Source organism: Athene noctua, chromosome 7 (assembly GCF_965140245.1).
Source record: "Athene noctua chromosome 7, bAthNoc1.hap1.1, whole genome shotgun sequence".
NCBI classification, from domain to species: domain Eukaryota; kingdom Metazoa; phylum Chordata; class Aves; order Strigiformes; family Strigidae; genus Athene; species Athene noctua.
In genome coordinates this window covers 37958183-37980365 of record NC_134043.1, presented here as the reverse complement: position 1 = coordinate 37980365, position 22183 = coordinate 37958183, and the positions used below count along the sequence as shown (strand labels likewise).

Here is a 22183-nt window from a genome sequence, read left to right as displayed (position 1 = left end):
TTCCACCCAGTTTCTTTTCAGGGAAGGTTCAGTGGAAATATGTCAAAATTTAGGTTTATGACATTCTGGGTACTGTGAGCAAACAAACAAAAGGCTAATTTGAAGTAGAAAATGATGGATTTTTTTTTCTCTTTTTTTCCCCCCCATCTCCACACACTTCTTATTTTTGCTTCTGTTGGTTTGGGGAGTCTGTATGTACCTTGTCACTTGGTCTTTCTATCTGTGTTTGTACTTCTTTTTCTTGTATTTTTATACCATATTTCTTGTGTTAAGATGAGGGGACGTCTGAATGGGAAAAATTGTTAAGATGATGAAGAAGTTGAAAATCCCTTGCCCTAGAGAAAACTAACATCTCCTCCCTCCAAAAAAACCCACCAACTTTCAGTGTAGTTTTGGGTTGCATCTAATTTGGTTATAGTCTTCCTTTGGATGCTTGCTGATCTGACTTACTGTGCAGCTAACCAAGTGCTTTGTCTAGTGGAGCATGGTAGGAGGCGGTGTGAGGCTGCTTCTCCATGGGCCATCTGCTGATCCAGTGGTTGTAACTATTAGCTGCAATGTGAAACTACGTCATTAGAAGAGCAGTTGGATCTCGGCTTTTCTGCACGAGATAAAAGCTTTAAAACAATGAGATATTTCTGGATATTGGGAACTGGCATGTTAAGAGCTTGCGTATGATGGAGTTAGTGGATTGCAAAAGGGCATGCTAAGGTTTGGAAACCTCTTTGTTTGCCAGACCAGGTAAAAGTGACAAATTTTACATACAGGGATCAAGGGATATTCCAGTGCAGAGAAGTCATCAAATAGAAAAATGAAGTCCAAGGGAATCAGCTGTAAAGACTGAGCAGATACTGATCCAAACTGTAAAGACTGTGAAGAGTAATGGAGAAAATGAGAAGGAGGCACAGAGATTTTACTGTCTTTATTGAATCTGTCTGAAGAGTGACTTTGTGCTGCAAGCTCAGGGTGCAGTTTCCCTCCATCGTGAGAGCCTCAGCTGATCATTTTTCCAAGAGCGGGGTGGTGTTGATGAGATTGCCTCTCAGAACTGGCTGGTGATGCTGCTGTGTTCTGGGAGATTCAGTACCATGTCTGGACCATGCGACATTTCCAAAAGCTGTATGTGCATGTGGGGTGAGCCTCCCAAGTGAAACAAGAGGCTTAGCACCTTTGCCAGCCCAGCACATGGACATATATTTTCACTTGCTAAATGTCTAGCCAAAGGCATCTGTTCGGCATTGCCATCCTGCTAAATTCTTGTCTAATAGACAATGGCATAGAAAAGTTTTAATGAAAAATTGCCTTTTTTCGCTTAATGACTGAGAATACTCAAAATACTTGAGTTGCACTCTGTCCTTCAAAAGTCTGTGAGAATCCAGAGAAGGGCAAAAGCGATTTGTAATAACTACTATTTCATGAAATCTTTATTGTTTGGCAAATGGATTTTTCATTTGTTCCTGTCATGATCTTGGATATTCAGAAACTTGAAACCCTGGAGATGAGTGGTTCTTGGAAAGCCTGTGAAAATGTTTCTGATTCTATCCTTTCGTTTTTGAAGAGTTGAGCTTTTCCAAGGCAGTGCACTTGATTACATTGCTGGAGACCCTTGAAGGTAGGGACTTCTTGTTTCCTTGTCCCTGGGTGATGACCTCCAGGTATCCAGCATCCCCAGAGCTCTGTGATGAGTTGGTTCTGTGGTGTGTTATGCATCTCACTGATAAGGCTTCATCTTGGGATGTATAATTTGTCTATGGACCCTATGTCCTTGGTGGTAGGTGCCAGGGATGTGAAATAAAGTTCTCGTGAGGCATAATGGCAGCAGTATTTTTAATTTAAATACTGGAGAGATTAACTAAACTGTTTCAGGGAAGGTTTTTTGTCTCTGCAGGGTTAAAAAAACAATAAAAACCACTTTACCTTCCTGATTAGCCATGGTATGTTGCTTTTACAGTGAGCATAAGGAGAGTTATGATAATGGGAAACAAACATCGTGTTTCACAGAAAATATTTCAGGTTCTTTTAGAACTTCCTCCTGCTCATTTCTGTAGAAATCTAAGACTGACTTCTCTTATTGTGTGTGTATTGGATGAATTTCTTCCAGGATGTGTTGGCTCATTTCCTTGAGTACGTCTAAATTTTCTGAATTTTTTTCAGTCACAACAGATAGCTGAAAAAGCTTTAAGGAAATGAGTCAACCTCCTGAAATAAATTGCTTACTGAATACAGGATACTGTGTATGAAATCACAGACGCCCTTGATAGTTCTGTTGATACTGATTTACAGATATTCTCTGAAAATCTCTTCAATATACTCCATGTTCCAAAAGGATTTGGGAGAAAATATTCCAAAATAGCACCTGAACTTTGCTGTTAGAAATGTAGGGCATTTTTTTCAGACTTCCAGGTATCAGTGCGAGAGAGGTGCAGATTGGGAAGTGGCAGGCAGAATCCTTAATGTGAAATGAATGATGTCACTGAACTTGTGTGTAAATTAGGAAGAGTAATGTAAAGATACTGAGTTGAGGACTACCAAGCTTTCTTATAACAGCATCCTAAAATCTGAAGGCTACGTAGGCGATATGCTTCACTCCTTATTTCATCACTTGCAAATAATTTGCGTTCTGATTTCAGGAGCCCCTCTGATGGTCTCCTGCATGTCCTGTGGTTGCCTATAGCAGGTGCATTTGTTGTGAGAGGAGGGGCTCATGACCTGGCCTCCATCCCTTTGGGACCACAAGTGTCCCAGCAGGGAGTTTCTCTGCATGGAGCTTTGCTGAGTCACTGCGCTGGCAGCTGACTGAAATCATACATAGTTAGTTTAAAAATAAGTAAGAGGATACCGTTTCACTAACACATATGTCTTATACAGTAGGTAGTCAAGGCTTCGGGATTTTCTTTGCTTCCCAAGAATTACATAGCAACTCAGGGACAGAAATGACGAAGCCAGCATCAAACATCATGATTTGGAATTTTCTCTCTGATGAGCCCATCTAAAAGTAAAACCAGATGATCCTGAATTTTTAAGAAGTTTGACATCTGGATCTGAATCTGAACTTTGAACTTAGAAGCAGCAGTAATTAGCTGGCTTGCTTTGCTTTAGTGTATTACACAGAATGTACGTATTGCAGGCAATATATACCACATCTCCAGACAGATGACATACACTGTCAGCTTTTTAGACATTCTGAATACATTTTCTGTATTCAGATTCAGAAAAATCTGAATACACGCAGATCACAATGGAGAGAAGAAAGCACAAAGTAACTGGAAAAGATGTGACCCTATTGGTATTTAGAGTGTCTCAGAACAATGAGAGTTGGATAAATGCAGGTACAAAATACAAATCCAACTGCGGTGCTCTATCTAAAAGTTCCCCCCCTCTACATCCAACTCCGCCAAAGGGAGGGAGCTGGAAGATGGTGCAGGTCTCTGCCTTGGATTTTCTAGTTGTCATCAGTGTTTATCTGTTACTTGCAGTCATGAACAGTTGACTTGTTGCTTCTTTTGTTGGAGCCTAAGTTGGCCATGGTAGTTTGATATTTGGATTTGTATGCTTTTTAATATGACCTTTGGGAGTGAAGTAGCAGTATGTATTAGTAGTTTCAGCTCCAAATTCCACAGAAGTTTTGTCCTGATGTTCAATGCAACAGAAATCTTTTCTGAAGGAGGAGCATAAGTACTTAGTTATTCTGAAGAGGGTGAAATATGAAGGGGAAGGTGGATCCAACCAACCAAAACCCTCCAAAACCAACCATTATAGTGAGCAGTTGTAAAGCAGTCCCAGTTCACAGTGTTTAGAATTTAGGATAGCGATGGCTTTTTTTCCTCCATTTTTTGGATATTTACAGAAGAGCATGATGTGGTATATCTGGTAGGGTTTCTCTCCAAGTCCTTACAAATATTTCCAACCCTCTATGCTTTCCTGGTATAAAATCTATATACTTCATTTTGCTGTTAGTTTTTTAGTTAATTATTCCCAATTCTTGTGGAGGTGGCAAAGTTGGGGCTTTGTGACCATATGGGGAGGGAAAGGAGGGTGCTGCATTCTCCTTATCAAGGGCTTGCAAAAGGGCAGAATAGTCATGGTTTTATTAAAAATATCCCAAGCAAACAAAAGTATTGCATTAGTAGAAGTGTCCCGAGTGAAGAATCTGAAGAAATTATTAATTGTAATGTATTTGGCAGGAACGTGGGAAAGAAAGTGCTTGACACATTGTTAACTTGGAGATCAGCATACATGCCTCTTGCAGGTTAAGGCATAGGGAATGGTATCCAGAGTGGTAGAGAAAATCAGCCAAAACACATGGCAAACTGTTGATATGTTGTGAAAAAATGGGTTTGGTCTCCTCAGCAAAGAACCAACAAAAACTTGTGAATTTCTGTCAAGTAAACAAGCCCCAGGCTGCAATGCAAGGGAACCTGAATCAGGTCAGGGACCGTACGAGAACGCAAGCAGAGACAGAAGTGAACGAATTACATTTCTTGTGCCTGTATACCTTGCAAAAATAGCATCTTTGAAAGTGTATATGCAAATTTAGAATGTGCTCCTCTTCAGAAGTATTTCTGGGTTATCCTGTGTCTGCTTGAATATTAATACAAAGTATAACCACACTATATTGTTTGGTGGAAATTACTGAAGAAAGCATGATGTGCTTCTGAAAAGTGAACTGGGCCAGACTTCAGTCATATTTTCATCCAAAAAACCCTTCTCCTGGTGTCTACAGTGTTTCCTTAATTGTGCTGTTAAATTCTGCAATGTCAGCATGCTAGTGCCAGATCCCCAAATTGGATAGTCTGTGTTTGCAAGTAATCAATGACCCCCGTGTAAAATTATACAAAAATAAAGAAGGCACAGTTTAGCTGAAAATTATGCCCCAGGGACTCAATTCGCAAGTTGTATTAACAAAGTTTTCAGGATCAGAGCTCACTGTATGAAATCGTGCATAGGTAGCTGTAATGTGTGACCGACCTGAATGGGATTTTTTTTGTTTAAGAAAGCATTTTTGTATACTTTAAAGCCATAGATTTCTTTTTTTGTTGTTTTTATATATTGCTTGCCTACTTCTTGGATATACACTACCATATTGAGTAGTGCTGGCTGTTGTCATCTACCAGTAACATTTTCTACCAGGAACAGTTAAGATATTTTATTTCAGGTGCAACATTAGTAATAAATGCTTAGAGATATTACTTCATTTCTTAAAGTTTTGCTGGGTTTGAGAATGAACTCAAAATATCCTATACAATGTGTTCATTCTGCTAATTATTAATGGACATATCAAATCTAAAATTAATCCTGAATCCTTACATCAAAAGCAGGAGGTAAGTAAGAAGAAGAATCTGGTTAGAGCTAGGAGTATGAAATACTCACAATGGTAAAGCATCTCGGCACATTTAAAGTCAATTAGTAGCGATGGTCTCAATAATGATCTTTAAAATATTATAATGTTTAGGTCTACTTTTATGCCAGTTCAGAACAAAGTTTTTTGAATAAACTCACTTCAGGTGAAGAGACTATAAGAAGCTTGGAAGAACTTTTCAGCAATGGAAAATCTACAAAATGAGGAATCTGCCATTAGATCTTGCAATCATGAGGCACTGAGGGGGAGGTGGAAAGTGTAGCTGGCCAGCAAAACAATTGGTAATGGTGACAAAGGTAGTGAAGGGTGATGATTCAGCATATTCCTTTAATAGCTTTTCTTAGCACACTGCTTGCATAGACGTGCTCTCTTTATGCTGACCCATTCCTCTTTATCTCGCTTTTCCACAGCATTACTTATCAGCCATTTGGATGCCTTAGCAAACATACATATATAAATAAAATAGGAGGATGTTACTGTTTACTTAAGCTAGATGTTATGTGATTTGTAGAAAGGAAAGGAGAAATTGCTTATGCAGAGGTATCCACAATATCATAGTTAATGTGTTCAGTCCTTAATAGAGGTATGAGATGCATTGATGCCTATTTCTACCTTGAGTTAGAACCTGTATTCTTGGACTGTTTCCTCTTTTTGTTAGTTGGTTTTACATTTGGTTTAGATTACTGAAAAGTTGAAGTATGACAAAAGTGTATTGTTTAAATACAGATTTTTTTTTTAAATATTCCAAACCAGCAAGCTCTTTGACTTTCTAATAAATTCCCTAAGAAACCTATTACTGTCAGATGACAATAGACCAGTTTGCATTCCTGCTTAAAGAGCTCATAATATTGAAGATAAATTTAAAAAATAACAGCTGCTAAGGGAATATTTAATCCCACAAGATCCTGAAGAGATGTGTGCTGCAGAGACATCTTTTATTGACAACTTTTAGAAACTAGAAGGATTTCTAAAAGGCAGGGAGTAATCACTTGGAACTGGCAAGGAAAAAAAACATTTTTAGAAATGTTTCTGTATTAGACATGAGAATAGACTTGAACGCTAAGAATGAAATGCTGGCTGATACTGTGGCTGTCAAAAGGATGGAAGATCAAGAATATTGATCAGACAATGTCAGAAACTGCAGTCAGTAATCAAGTGCAATCAAAAGTGAAGCTGAGGAATCCGGAGGCAATCTTTCCTCTCAGTCATGAATCAGTTGTTTCCACCCAATGCTGAAGGATGCCACATTGCTGGAAATCCAGAGATATTTGTGCCATTGCAATAGTTCCAGGGTTCAACCATTTGAGAAAGCAAAACACACACTAACCTCCTGGATCCCTAGATGTCAGCTGCTGTATGTAGGAAAACTCCTTTTTCTGGGAATTTTATCTGTCCTGTGGGTATACTGCATCTAGGGCTTCTTATTTTAGCCCTTTGTCCCTAGCAATAAATAACACTTTCACACAGTAAAAACAAGAAAAAAAGGCTAAATAAACACCAAGTAAAACAAGGTGAAAATGCGGGAGTGATTGAGCAGTTAAATGAACCTACACAGGACCCTTAGGGAGTATGTCTGGCACTGACTTTGCTCCTTGCTGATTCTTTCCAGGAAAGAAAAGAGAGCTTTGGGAAACCTGAAAGTGGTTTTTGTCAAAAGCAAAATAAAACCACCCAGCTAGGTGGCCACAAAACCAGCTGATGCATCATCATGTACATAGGCTGTGTTAGGTCTTTGGGGGATGCTGGCTCTGTGGCTCACAATGTTTTGTGCTCTGAGTTTTACACCCTTGCTAATGATGAATTAATTTTTTTTTTTTTTTAAATGAAAATCTTACAGAAAACCTTCAGTAAAGGTTGAAACTTTCACCTGCACAAAAAGACACATGTCATAACTGGCAGAGGGTATGCATATGTGGGCAGTTAAAACACTAAAGTTGTTTTGGTGGTTACACTCATTCTTCTCCATGGCCATCAGCAGAACATGCCATCTGGCAAGGGAGTGTCTCCTTCCTATTACACACCTGAGTGCTTCCCACAAATGAGATTTCAGCTCATTAGGATACTTTATGCCTTATGGGGATTTAGGAAGAAATACATAGCTTTTACCTCTTGTACTGTCTTCTGAGTTGCGTATTATTTGTTCAGTTCTACAACAGAAGTATGTTTACTGAACTTAGCCTTTTCGTTTACTTGCAATTTGCACATATACAGCTAAAGATTTGTCCAGAATTTACTCAGAATTATTATATATACACCTAATGAATCTATATGGGCTTGTGGCTCTTTCACTGAAAGCTGTGAGATGGATCGAGGGTTAGAAGTGCAAGCTCTTGGTCAATGACACAGCTCTTGTGCTCATAGGTTGCTTTCTTTTGATGAGTGAAGATCGTGAAGTTAATTTTCTGGTGTAGCTGCTTAGGGTTGGTTGGTGTTTGTATCCCTGCAGTGCCTGAAAGGTTTTGTTGGACAATTTGTTGCACACACAGTAAGTGACAGTTCCTGATCTGAAGCGATTGAGCTCATCCTTTGTGCTGTATGAATATTTTGTAATGCTGAAATGTAAATATTTCTGCGAGTAATGTGTCTCTTAGAATATGAGTAGAAAAAAACCCACATCAAGTGAATAATGCACCAGTGTATTCAGGTCAGCTTTTGTAGGAGGTAATAGCAGAGATTGAGGAATTTGTATCACTTGAGTAAGTTAGAATGGGACTTTTAAAATTATTCCTGATTACTGTGATCAATGACTGGTTCTGGCTTTCCAGCAGTTTTGAGGATCATCTGTCAGGTCAAGTTTTTGCCTTGATAAATTTATTAACCTGAAAACTCTGTAAATAAATTATAGTTTCTTCCTGTATATAATCATCTCAGTTTTAGGACCAGAGGATGAAAAAAGGAAATAAACATAGTACTTGTCAAAAGCATTTGCAAAATTGATGTGAATTTTTAAAGTACTTGCATATCATCATTAAGTTGTAGAGCATGAGAAATAGGGTGGCTGCTGATAATTAGAGCTGGGATGGCTGCTGATAATTAGGGCAGGAAGCTTTGTAGTAGTAGTACTTGCCTTAGATACTTACTGACAGGGTTTCTCAATAATGTACCAGAACTACTGTAAATCCTGTATAAAGTAGGGTAGTTTCTTCTACTGTATGAGTGACTGGAGGAAAAAGGAAAAGGGAGCCAAAGGATGGGCAAAAAGAAAAGAAGGAAACCAGAAAATGTTCTGTACAAACTTAGAGGTAAGTAATAGCAAATATGCTGGTAATAAATTTTACTCTGATTAATAGGTAGTCACATTGCAAAATTAATTGGGAGAAAAAGAGGAGTACTCAAGCCTAACGTTTTGGTGGACAATTGAGAAGTACTTGTTTGCTGATATCTGATTTTAAAATTTTGTAAATATAAATAGAACAAAAGACACTTGCACAGTTTCAAAGTACAGATTTAAAATCTCAGATTTAAAATGTCAGATTTAAAATCTCTTCTAGCCTCTTGTGCTTTTTACACATGTGCATTTCAGTGATGCATATGATGTTTAAAGGGCATATGTACATTTAACAATGATTTAAAATGGTGTTTTATTTTTAGATTTACAAGCATAAAAAATAAAAATAATAAACAGTCATCTTGACTCTATTTTTAAGGCCTCTCAGTTATGGCAGTTGTGTTTGCTGATAGTTACACAAGAAAAAACTTTTTGGAGGCAAGTCAGTTACAGGGTAACTACATGTGGAATCAAGTGTACTTAAGGTTAGTTATGAGCTAGTAATGGTTCTCGACTGAGCCTAAATTTTACCAAATTAAACCCAGACGAGATCATTATGTCATTAAATCTGATTTCCTATATATTACAGGCCACTCGGTGCTGCCCGAACTTTAACTAGCCTGAATATTCCAGTTCTCAGAAAATGAAAAGATGAACCATTGTCAGAGAGCAGCAGCAGACCGAATTATCATAATGGTCTTACTGCAGAGGAGGAGTTGTTCCAAGTACATTTCAGGGCTATGAAGGAGGGAGAGGGATGGGTTTGCTGACCCCAGTGATAGATTTGACAGGGCTGCCATAACCATCTGGCCCTTCCTGAAGTGATTTCCACTATTTCTACTTCAGAAATATTTGACCAGAAAAAAACAAACACGAAGCAAACCCCCCAGTTTTTCTGGTACCTTTCTGCATTGCGTATCTGCACATGACCAGATGCTGCTAGTCCATAAAAAAACAGCGTGAAGGCCATGAAATAAATGACCCCTCACTTTTTCTGCTGGTTGTGAGATTACATATGATCTGTACTAAGACAGCCACACCGGAGAAACCCCTCTCTGTAAGTGCAGCTGTGCTAGCAAAATTGTTCTTTTGTTGGTAATGTTTATTTACCAACAGAATTTATCCAATAGGCTATGTTGACAAAAGCACAGCTTTGCTGGTATCATGTCTTCCACAGCAGGAATACTTTGTTACATTTTCTAGTTTTTCTGCCAAAGACTTGTGATGGGAATGTGGTTACAGATAATAGTGCATGCTTTTTATTCTTGAAAAGCTGCAGTTCTCCTGTGCATGTGGTTAAATCAAGCACAGCAGCTCATGCACTGCTAGCAAACAAGTGCTTATCTGACACCATATAAGGTTGTGGTTGAGAAGGAAAATGATGAAAAACATTCCACAATAAACTTACAGGGAGATAAAATATGACACATAAAAGCTTAGGTACAGCTGCTTCTTTCTTTTATTTATTTATTTTTTAAAAAATTAGATCTGACAGTATTTACCCAAAAATACCCTTTTACAGTTAATTAGGAAAAATGGCTTGTCTTTCTAGATTTGCTAAATAGTCCTGTCCCAGAATAACAGGCTTTTAGGATGCTTGTACACACAAAGGATTTTTTTTTGTTTTTCTTGGACTTTCTACCATTAAAAACAGGAGATAATCACCTTTAGGCTATAAAGTTGTGGGAGTGTTGGGATGTGTTTGGAGATGTGATGGGGAACTGGTTATCACAGAGAGAAGTGTATTAAGAAGGAATTATAGTTGTGAAGATGGGTTTGTATCTGAGTTTTAAGAAGGCGTCAGACACAATGAAGTGCTTAAAAAGAAAAAATATTTCTGAAAGTGTCAAGAGTGATACAAGAGAGAGACAGGGTCCCCTTTTCCTCAGTATATTGCTTTCATCTTTGCTATCCTCTTCTCTGATCTTTCTAATATGATAACCCACTGAATTGGTCTAGTATGTTAGATTATAAATCTAGTCCAACTTCCATAGCCATTGGTGGCCTAAATCTGAATTTCCAAACTGTTCCCTGCCTGGTGGCCCCTGCTTTTGGCTTTCTCCCCAAGGAACAGGCTGTCTCCATCTCTGCAGATGTCACTTTCCCCAAAGCATCAGCAATTCTGACTGTGAGTTGACATGAGAGGTGGTGCAGCTCTTGCCTCAGCTGTGTGATGCTTCCTTCAGGAAGAGATGGAAGGATCCCACACACAATATTTACCCCACATACAGCTGGCTGGACCTCAGTGAACTAAATGGGAGGTAAATTATTAGCTTTTTGGAAAGATGTAGGGACTTCCCTGAAGTATGATCAAGTATCTAATGGTCTTTATGGCTAAGGACATGCTGTACCATCTGTCAGAATTTATTCAGTGTTGTTCTCTAGCTTAATTTTTTTGTCTCACATTATGCCTTTCTCATAGTATCCAGTCTTTTGCTGTGCGTTGCAGAAACACCTAAGTGTTGTGTACATGTGTTGTGGAGGATCTGGCTTCCAGGTGAGCCTGGCCAGCTGGTTGGTGACCCCGTGACACAGAGCACTTGTGCCATGGGGCTGGCACACATGTGAAAAGTGTAGATGGGAATGAAATGCACATCATTTTATGTAGAAGGATTAATAAGATTTTCAGGAAAGAGGTTAAGCTTGAGGTCATTTCCTTCCTATTGTTATGCTTTTGAATTTTTGCTAGTGAGATGGGTGAAAGGATTTATTTTTGTCTTTGAATGCTTTGAATTTCAATGATGTCTTTACTTTGAATACAGAGAAGTAGAATTCCACTTTATTCCTGCCATTGTACTGTGTCATATGTCTGAAAAAATTATTTGTATTTTTTTTGCAATATCTTTATGTCCTTCGTTCTAGTTAACTAATCCTTTGAGCCAATGCTGTGCCTTGAAATATCACATTGTGTGAGGGGCACATAGAGATGCTCTGATCCCCACATTGAAGCATTAGTGTACATATAGAAGGAAACAATATGTAATAGTATAATTCTTGAAAAAGAAGGAAATAGTCCATCTTATGTCCAGTGTCAGAATAAAGGCTGTGTATAAAAATGAGAGTAAGGTTCTTACCACTCTATTAATTTAAGCTTCAATAGCAAAAAGGTTTTGTTAGTGTTTGGATGGGACATATGATATGGCTTCTACCTTCGCTCTGCTTCTGCAGCTGAAGTAGGATTGAAGAGTTAGAGAAACACAGCTTATTCCTGACCACCCTGTTAGTCACAAGTAGAAAAATGAATAATTGCTCTTGCTGTGTAAAGTAATAGAGTGCAATAAACGTCAGCAACATAATATATGTGGTATGTAGGGGGTCACGCAGGGCAGCTGAGGGAATGCGAATGGAGTCTTTCCTCTTCTTGCTGACAGTGTGGGGGCAGTAAGTGGAGGTATGTGACCCTAAATTTTGGTTGTGCAAGGGACCAAATTGCTGCTGTGCAGTGAGGAACAAACACCTCCATGATTTTTTCACCCTGGGTCGTGATATTACATACCTGAATATAGATGATGATGATGATCCTTCACGGCTAATATAGCAGGACTGTGCCACCAGAAGGCCAATATTTGTGTCTAGGTTGGAGTGCAGTGTCACCCTGCACCCTGTGGCAGTGCACCATCTCCTTCATGAAGAGCCCCAACAGCCAATTCTCTCCTATGTGTGGCTGTAAGAGCATCTGTTGTACCTTTCTCTGCCCGTACTTTTCTGCCCTTGCTTTTCTCAGCTTTTCTCTGTCTTATATTTCTAACAGCATCCAAGTTTTCTAAAGTGTTATGAAGAGTAAAGAGATCTGTGGTAGCATGTAGTAGGTTTTACTAGCTGCTTAGGCAGCTTTTAAGACTCTTCAAGACTTTTGTTCTTCTCAGCTTTTTTGGGGGTTGCTCTCTTGGCATTCAAGGGAGGACAGTTTCCAGCCACTTAATACACAGCAGTGTTTAAAGTTTCTCTTACAATAGTCCAATTCTGGTGTTCTTTCCCCTCCTGTCCTTTGGAAATACAGTTCCTAGAGATGCTCATTAAAGCATAAAGTAATACAGTAGCTTTCAGTTCTTCGTTACCAAAGAGACCATCTTAATTTCTTTGACTGGAAGCATTTTTGGAATGTTGTCAAGACAAGTATAAATAAATATTCCTGTAAGAGTTGGTTTTTTTTTCCCTGGTTTTTATTATCTGGTTATTACTAGGAAAATGAAGATTTGCTTTGAGACTTGTATGCTTGTGCAGCACTAGGTTCAATTTCATTAAATGTGTGCTGTGAAGGACTCGATCTGCAGACCATGGACAAGACTGCAAAGATACCTTTAAGAACCCTTTTTGTTCTTGCCAGGCTGGGCCTGCTTTGGCATAGTTTGGGTCCTTGCCATAAACTGAAGGAGCTGTAGGTCAACTGCCAGCATCCCCCAGGAGGGTTGTGAGCAGTCAGAGCATCTGGCAAAATGGAGCCTTGTCTGAGCCCCTGCACTGAAGTGGCATTTACCAGCCTGAAAGAGGAGAGGTAGTAATAGCAGCTCAGCCACCTGCTCAGGAATGCCCAGTGCAGATTTATCCTCTGTTAAAGGCAGCTTCATCCCAGCCAAATGTCACAGAGCAGTGTTGTCTTACCTAAAATAACTGGGTTTGTGGGGAAGTTACGCAGGAGAGCGAAATACTGAGTAAACAAAAGCCAACACTTCCAGGGAGCTCCCGCTGTGCTCGTTGCTGTGGCTGCCTTGCCGTCATTTCTAGGATTTAAATGATCCTCCTGTTGACATCAGCCCGCCTCACGCTGCAGGGCTGGGGCTGTGCTTGGGAATCCTCCCATGGACGAGGCGAGGAAGGAAGTGGAGGGAGGATGGGGGTTCAGCATCCTGTACCCTTTGCAGGGGAGTGGCTGCAAGTAGCTGAGCTTGAAGGACGTAATACTTTATATGTTTTAACACAGGCAGTTTGAACCTTGATAAACCCCTGATTGAAGGAGAAGAGGCAGATGATTGTGTGTAACTGCTAGGAACTTCTGGGGAGTTTGAGAACATCCTCCTTGAAACCCTTTCCTTCAAATGACAAGAGGAAGGGAGAGGACAGACACGCTTTGTGGAGCTGAGATTATGCAACAGAGCTAAAGCCTCCAAACTTGAGCTGCACAGGCTGGGTCCAGAAGGCAACTTTTGTAGAAAATACCATTTGTGATTGGGAACAGGGATGCTATTTTCAGGATCCATCCTGTAAAATGTTAATTTTTTTTATTCTTCAGTTTGTTGATTGGGCTCAGATGGAGGAATGCAGTTTAGGATCCACAGGCATCCCTTGGAAGGGCCAGGTAAGGCTAGAAGGTGCAACTAAGCGTTGATCTTTAATTTCAGCAATGTATTGCAAAAACTAGTGCTGTCTTGCATGAGAAATGTTTTGGTTCCACCTGAAAGCCTGCGAACTGTTCACAGACTGAGATGGGGAATTCTGAAAATCACATAACATAAGCTCTACGTAGTGGGTTAACATACGGTAGTAACTGATACGTAGTGTATTTTAAATGGATTGACATATGTGATTTATTATAATAATTGCTTGCAGTGGAAGCTCTGCCTTGAAATTGTTAATTTATTTACTGGCTTTCCAGAAAAGGAGTGAGGCCTCAGGTGATAAAATTTGTCTTTTCCTTTAAATGTGTCTTGGTGCAGTTTTCAAATACTTTTAAGCATATTTTGGATATAAGGGGAAAATTGCTTTAGTTCATTACTTCAGTAAACATTGTGTCTATTTCTTTAATGATTACCCATGGATTTTTTTTATTTTTCTTTTAGTATTTCTAGAATCAAAATTATTAGAGGTTACCAAAGTGAAAATATTGCACAAAATTTAGTGTTACAGACTTTCCCAGTCACTCGCTCAAAATCCACAGTAAGTACTATTTGGAGAATTCTTACGAATCTTATACTTTGGTGGCAGTCTGTTTTACTGCTTTGGAAGTCTGTGCTTACACGAAAAAGTGGAGTGCACTTACTAGCACCAGGACAGGTTTTGGAAGTCATGCAGTAAAATGCATGTTAATCAGATTTGTTTTATATTGGAGATGCTATCCCAGAGATCTCCTGGCTCAAAATTGAATTCAGAAATATCCTCTAATGCATATTAATCACAAACCTGTTACTTTTAAAGACTAAGTGAAATGACAGAATAAAATAGATAGAGGATGACCATTCTCAGTGGTATGCTTATGAGAGAAACTGATGGCAGATCCATGAATCTTAGCTTGAGACGTAGCCTTGTTATCTACCAGCCTTCCACCTCCTCTGATACATACTGTAAGAGAACATCTGACAAGAAAAGTAACATTCAGATCGATGCTTTATAAGCTTCCACAGGCTGAGTGCAAACACCCCTCTTAATAATTGGACGCATTGCACGCATCATCTTCAGTGCCCAAGAATTTATTAAAATTAACCTAACATGCTAAGGAAGACAGCATTTTGACAATCTGAACTAAATTTAAAATTTTAAATTAAGAGTAAACACTACAAGCACTTCAAAAGATTTTGCATAGAACATCTTCCAGAAAGGGATGAAAAAATGGAGACTGGGATATAAATCCCAAATGAGGGATTATGCAGGGGTACAATGGTGTTACCAACATGATTGTTTTTTTCTGAGCTAAGCTGCATGGATTTTTCAAGAGCTGTGATTTGGAATACCCATATATGGTAGTGAAAGATGAAAATTGTAAAATTGTGTGTAGTTAAAACCATTCAGGGACATTCGAAATCTATTAAGCATCACCTTCTCTCTGAGCTCTGCATGTAAGCATCTTTATAAATGTATTGCATAAAAGAGATCAGTATGCAAAAGTCTGAAGCTCTTAAATTACTATAGGGAACTTTTAAATTTTTTCCTGTGCAGTAAGCAATCAGGGATGTTTCCAAACTAGGAGTTTGTGACTTCTATTTTGGTATTTGAAGAATAAAAATCCTTTGTATTCATGGAGACAAACCTTTTATCATCCAACCTAACACTACTAACCACAGAAACTGGGACCAGAAGATGAGCATTGGTTTGCATATGAGCAGTCTCTGGGACTATAAGGCTTGTTTGCGATGTTAATTGGTAGTAGTTCTTGTTTTTTAACTGTCTTACCAAAGACTGTATCTTGTTTGGTTTTTGTTGATTTAAGCTATGCAAGATGACTGTGTAAGGTGATGGATTTTGGGTAGTTTATCCTTTTTCCTAAGAGAGAAATAGCGAAAGTGTTAAGACACAAAGAACAAAATGTGAACTGCATGGAAGCCTCATGATCCCTGATGTCAGATACTGACTTAGCAGGGCTTTCAACACTCCTGTAACATCCTCATGCAAAACTGGAAGTAGCAGTCAATAAAGCAGGTGATTGAGCTGCCATTCAGATAGGCTTGAAAAATGGGCAAACAGGACTGTCACAAAGTTGAAAGGGAAATGCCAAGTCCTGCTCCTGGGGAGGATGAATAATCCCCGACACCAGGACAGGCTCAGGGCTGACTGTCTGGAAATCAGCTTTGCAGAAGACAACCTGGAGGTCCTGGTGGACAACAAGTTGAACAAGAGCGAACACTGTGCCCAGACCACCCCCTGGCATCCTGGGCTGCAGTAGGAAGAGCATTGGCCAGCAGGTTGAGAGGTGGTCCTTCCCCTCTACCCAGCACTGGTGAGACACATCCGAGCGCTGGGTCCAATTCTGGCCTCCCCGCACAGAAGCAGCATGGAATACTGGAGCTTCTTAGGGCTCTCACTCTTTTATGGGCATAATTTTATTGTGAAAACTAATTCTGTAAAAACAATACCTTCTTCTTTCATTGCACTGTTCATCCATTTTTCCAGTATTTCTATACTGTTTTTCACATAACTGGACCGAATTAATGCCATGTCAGAGGGAGCTGCATCCCATTCCCTGTCACATAAGGGCAGAGCTGTGGACACAGGTGGAGAACTACAGTGCTGACATGGAGATCACGAGCTGTGGGTATTACAGATGCTGTTGGTATCTAGCGTAAAGGGGGTTGTAATGATGGTGAAGCCTAAAAGTGGAAAAAAGTCTTAATACCAGGTTTGACTAACTACTTAGCAGTTAAATAAAGAAACCGTTATTACTCAGAACACATTTGCTTTACAGTGATTTCAAGGAGCACTAGTCAGTGTAAATTTCCACACATTGATACATTTATTGCTAACCACTTCTCATCGTAGAACATGTCTCACAGGTGCTGATTTGTGCGGGGGTTAATAAGTTACTTTCTGTACTATTTTGTGTCTAAGAATTATTGAAGATAGAAAAGTACTGTGTGTCTTTCATTGTTTTATTTCTTTCAGAAGTGTAGACTCACTGGACAAAATACCAGTGCAGTAAAGACAGTATTTTGTTGAATATTTTATGTTCTGGGGAGGGATATTTATATCTACTCCTTGGCCCAGATTCTGGAACAGCCACCGGTTTCACAAGCAGCAGCAATTATGTGCTAAAATGGGACTAGAACATCTTAGAATTGAAGTTCCCTATGGAATATATAAATATAGCGTGTGTGTATACGTGTGTGTGTTTATATACACACGTATATACATAGATATGTTTTGGGGAAGAGAAGAGATGAGGTAGTGGTAATTCTGACACTGCTTTTTGTGCTCTCTTTTTTTCCATTTTTTTTAATGCCTTTTTTTTTTTTTTTTTTCCCCCCACAGCTGAATATTACTGAGACTATCACTGTTTAACTGGGTTTTATTGCAAAATGTTGATAAGTAAATTGTGGCAATATTGTGTACTTTAATGTTTTCATGCTATTTGATTACTTTTTTTTGCTGTTCTTTCTTTTTTAAAAATCCATGAACTGAGGTTTGAAGTTATTTTTCCATATGCATTAGTAATGTTTTTTTTTCCCCCCTATACGAATAACATCATAAAAGTAGAAGAAAAACATCTGTTTCTGAAGAAGACCGAAACTATCCAAGATAAATTCTGTAATTTGAGTCAATTGCTGACAGGCAGTGGTCTGTCAGCATTTTTTGTCCCCTTGTCTCCACCACCTTCTGTTGCAATGGCAGCGTGTCTGTGGGCAGAGTATCCACGACTTAGTCTTCATTGGTGCAAAGGAGACTATTCCTTCATGAAAGTGCTAAAAATCCAGGCACTTTCTTAAATATTGGATTTTATTAAATAAGGTGTAAGAAAATGTTCTTCTTTCTTCTAACTAGGAGCTCAGAATTCAAGACTCAGTTCATGAAGTACCCTTTCTGAAGTTTACTAACGTTCCTGTAAAAACTACCATTGACTTAGTTACTGATTTTTAAAAAACAATTGCTTGTGTCTAAATGTTGGAAATCTCAGTGTTAAAGGCATATTTCATTGCTTCAGAGTTCCTTAATTTTTTGAAAAAGATAAGAATAAAACTTTTCATGTTTATGGCTATAATATACCAAATATCTGTCCTTCTGCTTAGAATTATGAACAGACTATTCTCCAATTGATTAAATACAGAAATTCAGAACAACTTGAGCATGTTAGGGGAGGTGGTTTTCTGTCATACATCTTTATTTATCTAGACATAATGAGAACACTGAATAATTTAAAACTATCTGTGTTTCAGATAGCTGTGGAATTTTTAAAGAAACTGCTTGCTTTTGGTAGTGATGATTTGGATAACCAAGTTTGTATGGTGAACCAAAATAGGCACTAGTGTAGTTTTGCTGGAAGTTAAGCTGCATCTCATGGCTTCCTTGACTTCTGTATATGGAAGATAATAGTGAGACCTTGGGTTAGGAAAAGTAAATAAGTCAACAGCGTATTGTTACAGTTAGAGTGTCATTGCAAACCACATACAGAGATTATTTTCTTTTGAGCCCCATGGGATCATTTACAGGCTGTAGTTTCAGAGTTCCTCTTTATATAACTTTGAAAAGAAGAAATAAATGGGTGAGATACTTTGTTTACTCTGAAAGTTTTTGGCTGTAATGAAGAATAAGTACAATTGTTTTGTGTTTTTACTGCTGTGTGCCAGACTTTATGGTGTATGCAGTTTATGTACTATCATGTTGATTTCACATAGAAAGTTAAGCCCGGGAGTATTATATTTTGGAGGATCACAGGCATTAGGAGAACGCTCCTGTCCCTTCTCGCTGCCATTGAGATAATTATGAAACTGTTCTGGACTCATCGTGATGTTGAGGTGTTCAGCCCACAGATTTCTAAAAATTCTCAGTCGCCCATGCCTGGAGACATAAAAACGTCAACAGCTTGCCATGGCCACCTCTTGACTCTTCAGAGCTCTTCTAGGTTGTGAACAGGGTGCACAACTTACTCTTGAGCAACCACAGAAGTCCAGTGTGTGTCTGGTAACGCTTTGCATGTCAGTTTGGTGGGATGTGAATGTGTAGAGTGCACTAACCATGATTCAGTAGAGTTACCATGCATACACTGAGGTGAGCAGTCAGAACAAAAAGGAGAAAGAGCAGCTTTAGTGTAAGATTATATTTTTATGATAAAAGTAACAACGCTGCATTGTTTATTCTTCTTTCATAAATAGCATATGGATTTCTAAAATGTAGGTGACAATTCTGTGATCTTATTTATGTGGGAGTTCCTACCAAAGTACAAAGAAAATGTGCTTGAATGGATAGGAGCTTTGGAACAAAGACATGGTAGACTAAGTTCTTAAAGTCTTTAGGATTGCATTCGAATGTGTGTAATGAAACAAATTTAAGACTAAGGGATATCAATTACCACTGGAAAGAATTAGGATGTTGTATTTGAGGTCACAGGTATAATTGTCTGATTAAGAAACAGCTGCCTAAATGCACCTGTAAAGCATCCAGAGAACTTCTGTACAAAAGATTTAAGCTGGATTTATGTCACTTCCTCTGGGTCATCATAGCTAACCTTTGTGCCCTTACAAACAGCTTCTCACTCTGGTTGTCTTTCATTCATACAGCGTTCTGGGTGCCTGAATACAGGCTGGCGTATAAAAAAACAAACCCCAAGACTTGTGTTTGTTACCGTTAGGACAAAAAGCTTAGTTTGAGAGGGGAAAATACCGATACTGCTAAGCTGACCTGCAGATACTTACTGTTTGCTTCTCCATTCTCTTTTGAATGTATTTTGCTGAATCTCATTTGTATCTCTGGCTTACTAAGTAACAGTTCTGAGCTTTGAGCCTCAAACTCGACTTCACTGATAGAAAATAATTCTGTACTTGTCAGGAAACTGGAAGTGCCAGATTATTTTGGTTTATGTAAACATATATTAAAAACTGAAGTAAGTCTTGCTACCTCTAGTTGCAATTCCATACTTCCTAGTTAGGGAATAAATGCTGGATTTTCACATCACAGAGCAGGACTGCTATATAAAACAGTGTGTTAACTCTGTGATGAAGTTTCAATCAGCTCTACACTCCCAATAGGCTCTCTGTTGAGTTAGGGAAGTTTTGGAATTTAATAGTTTACCTTGGCAGGTCACCTCTTACAGGAAACCATATATTTACTTTGGCTCTATGTATGTCTGCTCACTCTGCATAAACTGATCTAACTATCAACTGTAAAAGAGAAGCCATTTATCTTTTGCCTAAAAAAATATTTTAAAATATTTTTTTAAACACAAGTAATTTTTTATATCTGAGCCTCTTGAAACAGAAACCCAAGAAAACTGCTATTATAAATACTATTTGACAGTTTTCTTTTTCTTTCCTCTTTCAGATGAGAACTCTCCAGCCAATTTCTGGGATTCCAAGAATCGGGGAGTGACTGGCACGCAAAAAGGACAAATTGTATGGCGAATTGAACCTGGCCCCTACTTTATGGAGTGTGAGTACCTATTTATCCAGTGCATATCCAAAGGCAAGCATGCCTTTGTGTCGACAAGTCAACAGGATGACATTTGATGTGCATTTCGTTAATCCCTCTGATAAACCAAAGGAATCGATCATATTGCTCTAAAGGGCGGATCTTTCCAGTGTGTTTGCTGGACATTATAAAAATGAAGTTGAGCTTAGATGTACATTTGTATCTAGGAACATTCTTAGACAGCATGCTTAAGTTTAAGGGAGGAAGAAATTGCCTTGTGCAATGTTGTATAGTATGTACACATTGAAAGATGAAGTCCCTTCCCAAGATGTTTAAAATTTCAGCTGGACAAACATTAATGGTAAATGCACATGAAGGAAGAGGTAATAAACTAGTAGTGCTTGCTAATATTTGTTAGTAGAAGGTTAGAGTCGTCTCTAGGAAGTGCCAGCCTCCTGTCCAGTTGCATCAGGATTTCTCCGCTGAAGTTTCATTGCACTGGGAAATCCACTGGGCAGTTTTGAAATACTGAGAGTCTCTATGTGACTGGAAGAAAAAGCCTTCACTTGGAACTCTGTAAGGAGTATTGGTATTCAAGTTCAAATTGGAGAGCTATGCCACTTTCTTAGGTGACCAGGATTTATAGGAAGCTAAGCCACTGTGATGTGTGCTTTTTTTAAAAAAAATTTTTTTTTCATTTTTTTTTTTCTTTTGGATGAAAAGGAGCTATCTTAGCATCTAAAGTATATGATCCCCTAAAGAAACTGATGTTCTAATCCTAGGATATTGTGACTGAGCTTGCTGGAAACTCTGATATGCCAAGCATCAAAGTGGCAGTCAGTCCCAAAAGAGCTGTGAGCTGCTCTACCACCTGTTTAGCCTCATAGTAATGACTCCCCCTTCGTAAATGAAAAAAAAAAAAAAAAAAACAACGCCCACGCTGTTACTTTACCATACACTGCAGTGCTGCTAACTATAGGTCTTGGCAGAAATTTTTATTCTCATTAACTGATATAACAGCAATAAATGTATTTCCAGAGGTGTTGTATATCCTGTACTATAAATAATTATTGAAACTTATTTCTAAAACTCATTATTGAATGTTGCCAAGTTACCCTATGTGGTACACAGCACATTAACAAAAAAAGAAAAAAGATTTAATAGGATAAAATTGAATACAATTTCAGGAGTTCATTACAAGAAAAAATGATTGAACTGAAGATAAAGATCAAGATAATTAATTTTCTTGGTGCCAAAGACAGTGGTATATTAAAGCAGACGGAAATATATGTTAGGAGAGTTCATTGCTTCATCTTTCTTGTACATACACTCTATCAGTATTGCTGCCAATACAGACAGTTTGACTTCAAGGATGTTTGTTTGTATCTTTTAGCTGGTTATGTGTTGCTCCATAATTAATGTATGGAGATGAGGCTCTTGAACACTTCTAGTTCATGTGAGTAACCTAAACTAATGCTTCAAGAACTAGGAGTTTCGACTTAAAATCAGCTGCAACTGAATTTGCAACTAACTGCACTTTGTAACTAACTGACAGAGTGCAGGGTATACGTCCTTTGGTTGTGGTTATCTTCACTAATGAACAGTTCTGCTGTCATACAATGAACAAGACACAAGCAATTATGGAGCAGCTGAGAACTGTAAAAAGGATTGCTTGTGAGCATATGTTACTATAGAACATAGTATGGCAAATAAATATGTCACCAGTGACACTTGTGTTCCTTGGGAGAGGCCAAAAATTGCACTGAAACACTTAACTGAATTTTGGATTC

The 22183-nt window shown here is 38.6% G+C and overlaps 1 protein-coding gene across 3 annotated transcripts in view; it reads left to right on the top strand.

Annotated features, from left to right (window-relative positions):
• HECW2 (HECT, C2 and WW domain containing E3 ubiquitin protein ligase 2) overlaps positions 1-22183 on the top strand; it is a 172918-nt gene that overhangs the window by 68713 nt on the left and 82022 nt on the right. For all 3 annotated transcript variants that reach the window (XM_074910722.1, XM_074910723.1, XM_074910724.1), the window contains exon 3: positions 20307-20414. In XM_074910722.1, the coding sequence (XP_074766823.1) occupies positions 20307-20414 (108 nt within the window). The remainder of the gene's footprint in view (positions 1-20306; positions 20415-22183) is intronic.